Source organism: Bos grunniens, chromosome 7 (genome assembly GCF_055505025.1).
Source record: "Bos grunniens cultivar Pamir isolate PY7600 chromosome 7, Bosgru_T2T1.0, whole genome shotgun sequence".
Classification (NCBI taxonomy): Eukaryota; Metazoa; Chordata; class Mammalia; order Artiodactyla; family Bovidae; genus Bos; species Bos grunniens.
The window spans coordinates 21,749,503-21,762,295 of NC_141171.1; the positions used below are offsets into that span (position 1 = coordinate 21,749,503).

Sequence of the window (12,793 nt, forward strand, 5' to 3'; positions counted from 1 at the left end):
TCTTTCAGCCTAGGTCTCGTCCCTTACTCCCCCTCCACTCTATCCTAGGCCCCCTCCTCCAGCTGGCCTGCTTCCCGGAGAGCTGCTCAGAGTTTTAAGAACACAGGCCAGTATCCCCAAAAGGCCAAAATAAAATGCAAACACCATCAGGTCTCTCGTCATCATTTTTATTTTAGCTTTCAGCTTGACAAAGTCAATGAAACAGTTTCTTCAGTGACCCCCCCTCAGTCCACACACACCATATGCAGTGTTCTAGACTTCTATATATTATTAACTCTTTGATAACATATTTTAATACTTAACTTTAAATACTAGGAAAAATAATAAATTATTTGGCTGAGGGCCCACTGCTGGCTATCAGACAAGAGTGGCTACTCTGGCTCGCTCTCCTGTCCCTTGCCTTGGCCCCAGGACCCTAGTGAGGTAGCAGAAGTTTGCATACAGTACTTACTGCCAGGGATTCCTAATGCCCACTGCTTTAGTGCTGGAGCCCCAAGTCTCCAAGCCCTTGGCTCCAAGTTCTGGCAGTAACAGTCCCTCCTAACCCCAGTACAGACAAAAACACTTGTTTAAATAACACACAATAATAAATAAGGCCAAGAAGGAATGTGCCTGGGCTGCTCTCTGCCTCAGTTGCCCCTGTGTAAAGCAGGTGTCTCCTCCACCAGGTGTCTAATAAACACTACAGTTTGTTCTGAGGAGGGGAGGTCATGTGGGGCAAGGTCCACCCTTGTCCACCGAGCTCGGATTCCTGGATGGAGGAGACCTGCTGGGCTGAGTCCCAGATATCAAGACACAGGGCAGCTGAAGTTGGCTAGGCTCAAGGAAGGCAGCGCAGGCTCAAGTCTAAGCTAAGGACATCTTATCCCCCCTCCCTAACCCTCCTTTAGTCTCCCCAAGAAATTTCTGACATCTGAAAGAAAAATAAATCTGCAACTTAGATGGTCAGGATCTGCCTCTGCAGATAATAATGCTAGCTTTTCATGTTTCAGTTGAATCTTCCATTGCGAAAAACGATCCTTGAATGTCTGAGCAGGTCTTTTAAGAACTGGGCCACTTCAATTTTGGTGTCTCGGACGTACTCACTGGAAACCTGCTGCAAGGCAAAGAGGCCAGCATGTTGGTGGGATGCCAGAGTGAGGACGATCAGCATCCATCAGGGCCTTTCCACTCACCAGCTGGTTCATTCTTCACAAAAGCCCCCATGAGGTGGGTACTGCTCTCACCCACATTTTACAGATGTGGGACTGAATGAAGCTCAGGTAGGAGTTGGGAGCCCCCAAGCCCATGTCTTGGAAATCCCAAAGCCATGTCTCTGCTTCCACAGTGGGCCCACCCCTTTGTGGACACATGTCTCAGATGCTCTGGGGCTCCCAGGGTGAGCCGAGGGCTGGCAGAAGTGGGTGCCAGGTCAAAGGACAGGGGGGCCTTACCTTAGCTGAGGGCTTGTGAGGACAGAGTGCATTCAGCATCCTCTTGGTCCTTTGGATGACACTGCAGTTGGAGATGCTGATCAGGGAGTCCAGGGCTGCACAGTACTGTGGGGGGTGGGGGGAAACACCAGGGAGTCAGGCAGCACGTTCAGTGAGTCTGTAGGAGGAGGGGAACTGAGCGGCCCGGCGGAGACAGGTCTGGGTGGTGGGGGAGACCAGATTATGAGGGGGCAGAGAGTGGCTCTTAAAGCTTGCTTGGAACCCCCCAGTTGTGTGAGTGAGGCTCAGACACGACCTCAGAGGGCTGCAGCCCTGGACGTGTCCCCGCAGTGTTGGGGGGTCCTCACCATGCTGCTCGTCAGGTTGAGGCTCCACACCATGCTGCCATTGCACAGCGGCACCTGAGGGAGCAAAGGACAGCGAGCTGAGTGCTGGCAGGGTCTCAGGCCAGGCCTCCACAGGGATCAGGCCCCACAGGCATTCCCAGGACTGCAGACCTGGGACCTTCAGTGTTCCCGAGCTTCATTTTCCACTCTGCACAGTAGCGGAGACCCACTGTCCAGGGGCTTAGAACTGAGAGAGAAATACTGAGTGCCACAACCAGTAAGGGACAGCCTTGTGTGAAGCTTGCCAGAGCCATAGTGGGAGGGCAGGTGACACTGGCTGACAGGGGGCCTGCAGGGAAGGCCCAGGGCAGGGTGGCCAGGCCAGTCTGATGGGAGGTGATGGGAGTCTAGTCTAGAAACAGCTTGCCTTCTGAATTGGGGATGCTGCAGTTCAGAGCATGGGCACTCTGGTGTCACCCAGTACTGGCTTGAATCTGACTTTTGTCATTTAACCTCACTGATGTCAATAAAATGGGGTATCGTACCTGTCTCTTGAGGTGGTTGGCAGCGATGTTATAAGATGTAAAGCCCCAGAAATGGGCCTGGCACATTATAGTGCTCAGAAAGTGTGGGCCGTCACCACTGGGGAGAGGAGCTGACCCCACTCATGGATGCTTCCATAAGAATGGGTTTAACTAAGATGCTGTGAATAATGGCTCCATTATGGTGTTCAGATCTAGTTGGCAAATGCCAAAATAGTTCTAGGAGGGTGCCAGCTCTTCTCTTCTTTCCTCTTTTCCAAAACCACTGAGCAGGAGCTGACCATGGCAGGCAGGGCCAGGCCAGGGGAGCAGGTGGTCGCTGGGGGCTCTGCCATATTCCTTCATGGGTCCATCCATACTGCTGCACTTCACCCCTGGCTCCTCTCCCTCAAGGCCAGACTCACCTTGCAGTCCTCAGGGCTTCTTCCTTGAGACCCCCTCACCCCTGCACCCTCAGAGCTGGGACCCTGGCCCACAGGCACTCACCTTCTGGTTCTGGGTGATATTAACCAGCTCTTCAATGAGCTCCTTGAGGGCTGTAGCAGAAGGCACAGGGCTTGGGGAGGTGAGGCCACCAAAGCAGATAAGAACAATGACCGCGGTCAATAAGAGCGCCATGGAGCCTAGAACAGCACAGGAAGAATTGAGGAGCAGACGCATAGGCTGGCCTAAGCTGCGTGTCTTGTGGCCTTAGGCACTTGTGGCAGCTTTTATAGGCCCAAGTGGTGACGCCTCACACCCTGGTCTCTGCTTTGTCGGGCACTATCTACAAACCACATCTTTACTCATCTTAATTTTACTTTGTGGAAAATCCAGTGTCGCATAAAGGAAAGAATTTGATTTCTTGTGGACTTATTACTGAGAAGGGTCTAGGGCAGTTTTGAGATCTGGATGAACTTACTGCAGGGGTGAATGAGAGGACCCCGAGGGCAGCCCGATGTCAACTATGCCAGCTGGAACTCCAGCACTTTTAGCGAGTGCTCACCCAGCTCCTGTCCGCAGATCCCTTTGGGTCACCAGAAATGCTGGAGAGACAGTGCTCTGATCACAGTCTATCAGATGTGGGAATCTGGAGGGATTATTTTTTCATTGAACAGTTCTGTTACATTACCAAAACAATGCTTGCTCTGGATACAAAATCCAAACAAGATAAAAGAAGAGTGATGTTCATGTCTTTTAACCCATCTGGTTCCCTGTTGCCCCAGTGTGGGAAGGACTGTGGAATTTCAGATTCCCAGGTCTCCATTGAAAGATCCAGTCAGATTCAGGGATCCTTGCAGGAGCTTTCCTTTGGAAGGTTGTTTTGCTGATAACTCTCAGTATGTGCAGCCTGAACACTGAGTGCCACACCCAGCCTTCACTGTGGGTTCATCTTGCTGGGAAACCTTCAGAGGGCAGCGCTGGCAAGAGGTGGACCCAGCCTTCGCCCTGGAGAGTAGCTGTCCCCACTGCCACTGAGACCTGGGGCGACCCCCTCTCTGCATCATTATCTGTGAGACCATCCTGTGCTCTCTGAGTCATCAAGTTTCCCTTGCAGACTGAAGGCTGTGGAGGGTGACTCCTGGGCCTGCCCCCACTCTGGGGTCCCCTGTGGGCAGCCCACCCCCTGAAGGGACACTGGAAGGGAGCCACTTCCCTGTTCTCCCCTCATTTCTCTAGAAGTCCTTCAGAACTTGGCCAACCGAGGCCCCAGTATTTGCCTATCGGGTGCTGATGTCAAGCTTGCTCCTTCACCCATTTCCTCCCCTAAGCCTGTGCCTCCCCCACTAGGCCCCCTCTCTGTCTACTCTGGCTGCCTCTCTGTCCTATGCCAGTGGGGCTTAACCTCCTCACAAGTGTCCTCTAAGGGACACTGGGGCTACCGCTCCTGCTCAGAAGAGAAAGCCCAGCCTCACCCACCCTCTCCTCTCACTGGTAACATGGTTCTCACCCTCTCTTCTCTCCCAGCCCCAGGCTTCCCGGCATAACTGCAGACCCTAAGGCCTGGAAGCCAGGCCCTGCATTTTGCGGCTCGCGCATGCCTGGAGTGCTGCCACCTGCTTGTGAGACCTCAGTTTCTTCCTCTGCAGAACAGGGTCAATAGCATCTCTTGGCGGAGGGGGGGGGGTGTCTCTGTGTTGGGGGAAGGAGTGGGGAACCACCATGGCCTGCTCCAGGATGAGTGGAATGCCCCCTCCCCCCTACGAACAGCACAACCAAGCGGGGAGCGGTGGGCAGGGGCGCCCCCGCGCGTGGGAGAAGGCCCGCGGTCGCAGCGATGCCCCGGAGATAGGCGCCGCCTTATGTAATGGGAGATGGGGCTGATAAACGGGATCCGCGCAGCTTGGGTCCCCTCTGGCTGCAGATGTCGGCCGGTGAAGGAGGGAGGGGTAGGAGTGCAGACTTGCTTCTCCGCGGAGCCGCGAAGCACCCACTCCTGCCCCCGGCCCTGGTCCACGCGTGTTGGAGGCCCGACGAGAGAGTGGCAAGGGTGGGAGCAAGCGGACTGAGCGCCAGGCTGGGTCAGGGTGCCTGTGCGCACCAGCTAGGGGATGGCGCCTATGTCCCCGGGGCAGGGGATCTTGTGGGGACACAATCGAGCTGCCCGCCCCTCCTGAGATGGCTGGCCCTCAGCCCCCGGCGAGCCCCTGCTGGTCAGTCAGTCTGACCGTGATGCTGTTTTGTTTTCAGCGGCGCTCGGTTCACATCCCAAATCGTTGCAGTAAACACAACTACAGAAGTGCTGCTCCGGGCACTTGACACACGCGGCTTGCAACTCTCCACCAGCCACTGCGTTGGGCCGCCAGGTCGGCTCTTACAGGAGCAGAACCCCGCGCTCAGGGTGTGTAGGAGCCAGCCCAGATCCGTGGCCAGGAAAGGGCAGGCTCACGAGCCTCACTGCCCTGCTCTCGCCACAGATGGGACTGAAGGGGTTGCCTACCCTGCGCGAAGTTTTGAAAAACTTCCTTTAACCATCTCCACCCCCACCCCCCAATTTTGGTTCTGCGTTAGTAGGAATAAGGGTTAGGCAAGTTGTTTTAATAATGTAAAACTCCTAACTTAATAGATTTTCTTTTTTATGAAAGTTATATGTGCATGTAATTTTTTTAATCAAACAATTTGAGGAGGTTTATTGTGAAAAATGGCACTTTGGAGAATTTCCCCATTGGTCTGCACATCTGGTGAGTGAGGCACTGAGTGCCCTACTTTGTTCCCTGCAATCTTTTTAGAAGTGTTTGCATAGCTAACAAGCTTGGAAGAGATAGCATCTTCTGAAGCAAAAAGCAGGCAGGCTTAAATATCCATTATTAGCAATTCAGGTTGTCTAAGCTCAGACTTCTTATCTTGTAATGCAACTCACTGTGTGTACAGGTACCATATGGCTCTCTTGACATTACTCTGTGAGAACTGGGGTTCAGGTAACCTAAAAAAGATAATACTCTAGGAACTTCCCTGGTGGTCCAGTGGGTAACACTCTGCCTTCCAATGGAGGGGGTGCACATGCCTTGTGGCCAAAAACCCAGAACATAAACCAGAAGCAATGTTGTAACAAATTCAATAAAGATCTTAAACATAGTACACATTAAAAAAAAAAAAGATAATACTCTAATACTTGCGCTTCGTCTAATAAACTGTTCTTTGTCTCTGATCTGGGAGTCTTGTCTTCTGCCAGCCTCCATGAAACCATGGCAGGCTGACTGGTTAGCATGCAAGTGGGATAAAAGTCTCAGAGCCGCCAGTTCTGACAAGCAATTCCCCGCCGCGTCGTTGGCCTCCAGAGGAATCGTGACCTTAACTATTTCTTTTGGTGTTTCCCTCCTCCATGTTTCTAGATTTCTTGGTTTTTAGATGCAGGTATTATCTGTGGTTTACAGTGAATATTTAATTCTTTCTCCTCCTTGCCATCCTTCTTCCATTGCATCATTCCTTTTTTTTTCTCATTATACCAGGATACATAGATCATAATTTGGGTTGGTCAGAAGTTTTATCGTTTACATAATTATGCTAATATATTCTCTGCTAAAGCATATCATTAAGATTAATTTTCTCTCAAAACTTTTTTTTCTAATAATAATAGTCTTTGTCCATTTGCTTAGTTTGCATAATGTCCCTCTCAGTGATTTAATCTTAAATTCTCAGCCACTTAAATAAATCTCCTTACAAAAGATTTGGGTAAATCAGTTATTCTCACAATTTCATCTTCCCAAGAAAGTCTCCTCTAGAGCCTGCTGACCTGCCCTGACGTGGACACTGCCATTTGCAATGGGAATTCCCTTCTCCTGTTTTCTTTGTGGCTCTCCTATTCCTTGTTTCCCTGGTCTTCCTCTTTCTTGGGAGGAACACATCCAAAAAAACCACAGAATTTCAGAAAAGTAATTTTCCTTTAGAATTTTGAATACCTGTGCTATTGTCTCTTAGCTTCCAATATTGCTGTTCAGAAGTCCAATAACATTTTGAATCCAGATCTTTTCTAACTCCTGGAAATTTGTAGGAAAATTTCTTGGTTCCCATGCTCCAAATTTTACAATGATGTTTCTTGATGTGGCTCTGTTTTCAACTGTGATGCCAGATATAGTGGGCTCTTTCAAACAAACATGTCGCTAAGTTTTAGGAAATTTTCTTTCTTTAAAATTTTTTTTAAAAATTGATATAGTTGATTTACCATATTTGGTTAGTTTCAGATGTGATTTGGTTGTACATATAACCTGCTTAAAATCTTTTCCCATTATTCTATATTTAAAGATATTGAATATAGTTCTCTGTGCTATACAGTAAATCCTTGTTGGTTATCTAATTTATGTATAGCAATGTGTATCTGCTAATTCCATACTCCTAATTTATCCTTCCCTATCCTTCCACTTAGGTAACCATAAGTTTGTTTTCTGTGTCTGTGGGTCTGTTTGTTTTGTAAATAACTCATTTGTACTGTTTTTTAGATTCCACATTTAAGTGATGTCATAATATTTGTATTTCTCTGACTTACTTCACTTAGTGTGATAATCTCTAGGTCTGTCTATGTTTCGACAAATGGCATTATTTCATTCTTTTTAATGGCCCAGTAGTATTCCATTGTATATATGTACCACATCTTCTTTATCCATTCCCTGTCCATGGACACTTAGGTTGCTTTCATGTAATGGCTATTGTAAATAGTGCTGCTATGCACATTGGGGTGCATGTGTCTTTTCAAATTAGCTTTTGTCTTTTCTGGATGTATGCCCAGGAGTGGGATTGCTGGACCATCTGATGACTCTATTTTTAGTTTTCCATAGTGGCTGCACCAATTTACATTCCCACCAACAGTGTAGAAGGGCTCCCCTTTCTCCACACTCTCTCCAGCATTTATTATTTGTAGACTTCTTGATCATGGCCATTCTGATAAGAAATTTTAAACCTTTTATTATTTTACTTTTTAAAATTATTGTAAAGCCATTGCTGTTTTAAAAAATAATTTTATTTTTTAGAACAGTTTTAGATTCTTGGCAAAATTGAGTAGAAAGTATAGAAAGTTTCTGTATACTCCTTAATCTCACACGTATGTCACCAACATCCTCCATCAGAGTACGTTCATTACAATTGATGAACCTACAGGAACACATCATTATCACACAGAGTCCGTAGTTTACTTTAGGGTTCACTCTTTGTGTTGTACATTCTATGGGTTTAAACAAATGTATAATGTATACTCACTGCCACACACACAGATAGTAGTTTAATTGCACTAGTCACCCTATCTTCACTCTAACCCCTGGCTACCACTGATCTCTCTACTGTTTCTATAGTTTTGCCTTTTCCAGAATCATATAGTTGGAATCATACAATATATAGCCTTTTCAGATTGTCTTCCTTCACCTAGTAATATCCTCCAAGTCTTTTCATGGCTTGACAGCTCATTTCCTTTTAGCATGGAGTAATATTCTGTGTCTGGATGTACCAAGTTTATTTATCCATTTATCTACAGAAGGATATCTTGGTTGCATCAAGTTTGGCTAAATATGAATAAAACTGCTATAAACATCCACCTGCAGACTTTTGTGTGGACACAAGTTTTCAATTTATTTGCGTAAGTACAAAGGAATGAAGTTACTGGATCATATGGTAAGAGTATGTTTAATTTTGTAGGAAACTGTCAGAGTGTCTTCCAAAGTGGCTGTACCATTTTACATTGCCACCAGCAGTAAATGAGAATTCCCATTCCTTCACATCCTCATGAAAATTTGGTGGTATCAGTGTTTTGGATACTGACCATTCTTATGGGTATGTAATGGTTCAGTTCAGTTCAGTTGCTCAGTCGTGTCCGACTCTTTGTGACCCCATGGACTGCAGCACGCCAGGCCTCCCTGTCCATCACCAACTCCTAGAGTTTACCCAAAATCATGTCCATTGAGTTGGTGATGCCATCCAACAATCTCATTCTCTGTTGTCCCCTTCTCCTCCTGCCTTCAATCTTTCCCAGCATCAAGGTCTTTTCCAATGAGTCAGCTCTTCGCATCTGGTGGCCAAAGTATTGGAGTTTCAGCTTCAACATCACTCCTTCCAATGAATACTCAACAGCAGTCCTTCCAACGAACACTCAAGACTGATCTCCTTTAGGATGAACTGGTTGGATCTCCTTGCAGTCCAAGGGACTCTCAAGAGTCTTCTCCAACACCACAGTTCAAAAGCATCAGTTCTTCAGTGCTCAGCTTTCTTTAGAATCCAACTCTCACATCCACACATGACTACTGGAAAAACTATAGCCTTGATTAGATGGACCTTTGTTGGCAAAGTAATGTCTCTGCTTTTTAATATGTGTCTAGGTTGGTCATAACTTTTCTTCCAAGAAGCAAGCGTCTTTTAATTTCATGGCTGCAGTCACCATCTGCAGTGATTTTTGAGCCCAAGAAAATAAAATCTGTTACTGTTTACACTGTTTCCCCATCTATTTGCCATGAAGTGATGGGACCAGATGCCATGATTTTAGTTTTCTGAATGTTGAGCTTTAAGCCAACTTTTTCACTCTCCTCTTTCACTTTCATCAAGAGGCTCTTTAGTTGTTCTTCACTTTCTGCCATAAGGGTCATCTGCATATCTGAAGTTATTCCAACACAATGAAACTATGAGCCATGCTGTGTAGGGCCACCCAAGATGGTCAGGTCATGGTGGAGAGTCAAAATATAGTCCACTGGAGAAGGGAATGGCAAACACTTCAGTATTCTTGCCTTGAGAACCCCATGAACAGTATGAAAAGGCAAAAAGATAGGATACGGAAAGAGGAACTCCCCAGGTCAGTAGGTGCCCAATATACTACTGGAGATCAGTGGGGAAATAACTCCAGAAAGAATGAAGAGACGGAGCCAAAGCAAAAACAATACCCAGTTGTGGATGTGACTGGTAATGGAAGCATGGTCTGATGCTGTAAAGAGCAATATTGCATAGGAACTTGGAATGTTAGGTCCATGAATGAAGGCAAATTGGAAGTGGTCAAACAGGAGATGGCAAGAGTGAACATCACCATTTTAGGAATCAGCAAATTAAAATGTAGTGGTATCTCCCTGTTTTAATTTGCATTTTCCTGATGGCATATGATGTGGAACCCTTTTCACAGGCTTGCTTGCTATATGGGTGAAGTGCCTATTAAAGCATTGACCTCTTTTTAAAATTGGGTTGTTCATTTTCCTGTGTTGACTTTCAAGAGTTTTTTGTGTCTGATGTCTTTTTTTTTTAATTGAAGGTTAATTGCTTTATAATATTGTGTTGGTTTCTGCCATACATCAGCATGAATCAGTTATAGGTGTATATATATCCCCTCCCTCTTGAACCTCCCGCCCCTCTTCCCCTCATCCCACCCTTCCAGGTTGTCTCAGACCCCTAGTTTGAGTTCCATGAGTCATACAGCAAATTCCCACTGGCTGTCTATTTTACATATGGTATTGAGTGTGTTTCCCTGCTACTCTCGCCATTCGTCCCATCCTCTTCTCCCTGCCTTCCCATGTCCGTAAGTCTGTTCTCTATGTCCGTGTCTCCATTTTTGCTCTGCAAATAGGTTCCTCAGTACTATCTTTCTAGATTCCATTTATGTGTGTTAATATACAGTGCTCATTTTTCTCTTTCTGACTTACTTCACTTTGTATAATAGGCTCTAGGTCCATTCATCTCATTAGCACTGACTCAAATGCATTCCTTCTTATGGCTGAGTAATATTTCATTGTATATATGTGCCATGGCTTCTGTATCCATTCTGTCAATGGACATCTAGCTTGCTTCCATCTCCTAGCTATTATAAATAGTGCTGCAGTGAATACTGGGGTACATATGTCTTTCAGTTATGGTTTTCCAAGGGTATGCCCAGTAGTGGGATTGTTGAGTCATATAGTAGTTTTATTCCTCGTTGTTTAAGGGATCTCTATACTGTTTTGGCCACCTCATGCGAAGAGTTGACTCATTGGAAAAGACTGATGCTGGGAGGGATTGGGGGCAGGAGGAGAAGGGGACGATAGAGGCTGAGATGGCTGGATGGCATCACTGACTCGATGGACGTGAGTCTGAGTGAACTCCGGGAGTTGGTGATGGACAGGGAGGCCTGGCGTGCTGCGATTCATGGGGTCGCAAAGAGTCGGACACGACTGAGCAGCTGAACTGAATAATGAGTGATGTTGAGCATCTTTTCATATATTTATTAGCCATCTGCATGTCTTCTTTGGAGAAATGTCTGTTTAGGTCTTTTGCCCACTTTTTGATTGGGTTGTTTGTTTTTCTGGTATTGAGTTGCATGAACTACTTGTATACTTTGGAAATTAATCCTTTGTCAGTTGTTTCATTTGCTATTATTTTCTCCCATTGTGAGGGTTGTCTTTTCACTTTGTTTATAGTTTCCTTTGCTGTGCAAAAGCCTGTAAGTTTAATTAGGTCCTGCTTGCTTATTTTTGTTTTTATTTCCACTCTAGGATGTGGGCCATAGAGGATCTTCCTGTGATACATGTCATAAAGTAGTCTGTCTATGTTTTCCTCTAAGAGTTTTATAGTTTCTGGTCTTACATTTAGGTCTTTAATCCATTTTGAGTTTATCTCTGTGTATGGTGTTAGGAAGTGTTCTAATTTCATTCTTTTACACACAGCTGTCCAGTTTTCCTAGCATCACTTATTGAAGAAACTATCTTTGCCCCATCGTATATTCTTGCCTCTTGCCGCCTTTGTCAAAAATAAGGTGTCAGTAGGTGCGTGGGTTGTTGTATCTGACATCTTTTGCAGATATATTTTCCTAGTCTGTGGCTTGTCTTCATTCTCTTGACAGTCATCTTTTGCACAGAAGAAATTTTTAATTTTAATGAAGTTCAGTTCATTTTTTTTATGGCTTCTGCCTCTGCATGACTCTGGTGTTGCATGTAGAAAGTCATCACCAAACCCAAAGTCATATGTTTTCTCCTCTTCTAGAAGTTTTATAAATTTGTATTTTACATTCAGGTCTGTGATCCATATGTGTGTGTGTGTATCTATATCTATATATATTTCACTTGCAGATGTCCAGTACCAGCATTGTTCATTGAAAAGATTTTCTTTGCTCCACTGAATTCCCTTGCTCCTCTACCAAAGATCAGTTAACTGTATTTACATGTCTGTTTATGGGCTTTCTGTTTTGTTCCATTGATCTATTTTATTCTTTTGCTAGTACCACATTGTCTTAATTATTGTAGCCTTACAGTAAGTTCTGATGTTGGGTAGTGTCAGTCTTCCAACTTTGTTCTTCTCCTTCAATATTCTGGAGCTTTTGCCTCTCCATATAAACTTTATAATCAGTTTGTTGATATCTGCAAAATAACCTGTTGGATTTTGATTGGGATTGCTTGAATCTATAGATCAAGTTGGGAAGAACTGACATTTTGACAATATTGAGTCTTCCTATCCATAAACATGGACTTTTTGTTGTTGTTCAGTTGCCAAGTCGTGTCTGACTCTGTGACTGTATAGACGGCAGCACCCCAGGTTTCCCTGTCCTTCACCATCTCCCAGTTTGCTCAAGTTCATGTTCATTGAATCAGTGATGCCATCCAACCATCTCATCCTCTGTTGCCTTCTTCTCCTGCCTTCTGTCTTGCCCAGCATGAGAGTCTTTTCCAATGAGTCAGCTCTTCGAATCAGGTGGCCAAAGTATTGGCACTTCAGCATCAGTCCTTCCAATGAGTATTCAGGGTTGATTTCCTTTAAGATTGACTGGTTTGATCTTCTTGCTGTGCAAGGGACTCTCAAGAGTCTTGAAAGCATCATTTCTTTGGCACTCGGCCTTCTTTATGGTCTAGCTGTCACACCTGTATATGACTACTGGAAAGACCATAACCTTGACTGTACAGATCTTAGTTGGCAAAGTGATATCTTTGCTTTTTAACACACTGTCTAGGTTTGTCAAAGCTTTCCTGCCAAGAAGCAATTGTCTTCTAATTTCATGGCTGCAGTCACCATACACAGTGATTTTTAGAGCCCAAGAAGAGGAAATCTGTCACTGCTTCCACCTTTTCCTCTTCTATTTGCCATGAAG

At 45.5% G+C, this 12,793-nt stretch overlaps 1 protein-coding gene and 1 long non-coding RNA gene across 2 annotated transcripts in view; one reads left to right on the forward strand and one right to left on the reverse strand.

Moving 5' to 3' along the window:
* The window catches only part of LOC147368895 (uncharacterized), a 45,875-nt gene that overhangs the window by 3,373 nt on the left and 29,709 nt on the right, over positions 1 to 12,793 (forward strand). Inside the window, exon 2 of the long non-coding RNA XR_015166889.1 lies at positions 993 to 1,209. This is a non-coding gene — a long non-coding RNA (uncharacterized LOC147368895). The remainder of the gene's footprint in view (positions 1 to 992; positions 1,210 to 12,793) is intronic.
* Positions 152 to 3,869, reverse strand: IL13 (interleukin 13). Its single transcript, XM_086410377.1, has 4 exons — positions 2,788 to 3,869; positions 1,781 to 1,834; positions 1,434 to 1,538; positions 152 to 1,096 (listed from the first exon to the last, which is right to left on the reverse strand). The coding sequence occupies exons 1-4, from the start codon at positions 2,959 to 2,961 to the stop codon at positions 989 to 991; spliced, it is 441 nt and encodes a 146-aa protein (XP_086266503.1). The 5' UTR covers positions 2,962 to 3,869; the 3' UTR covers positions 152 to 988.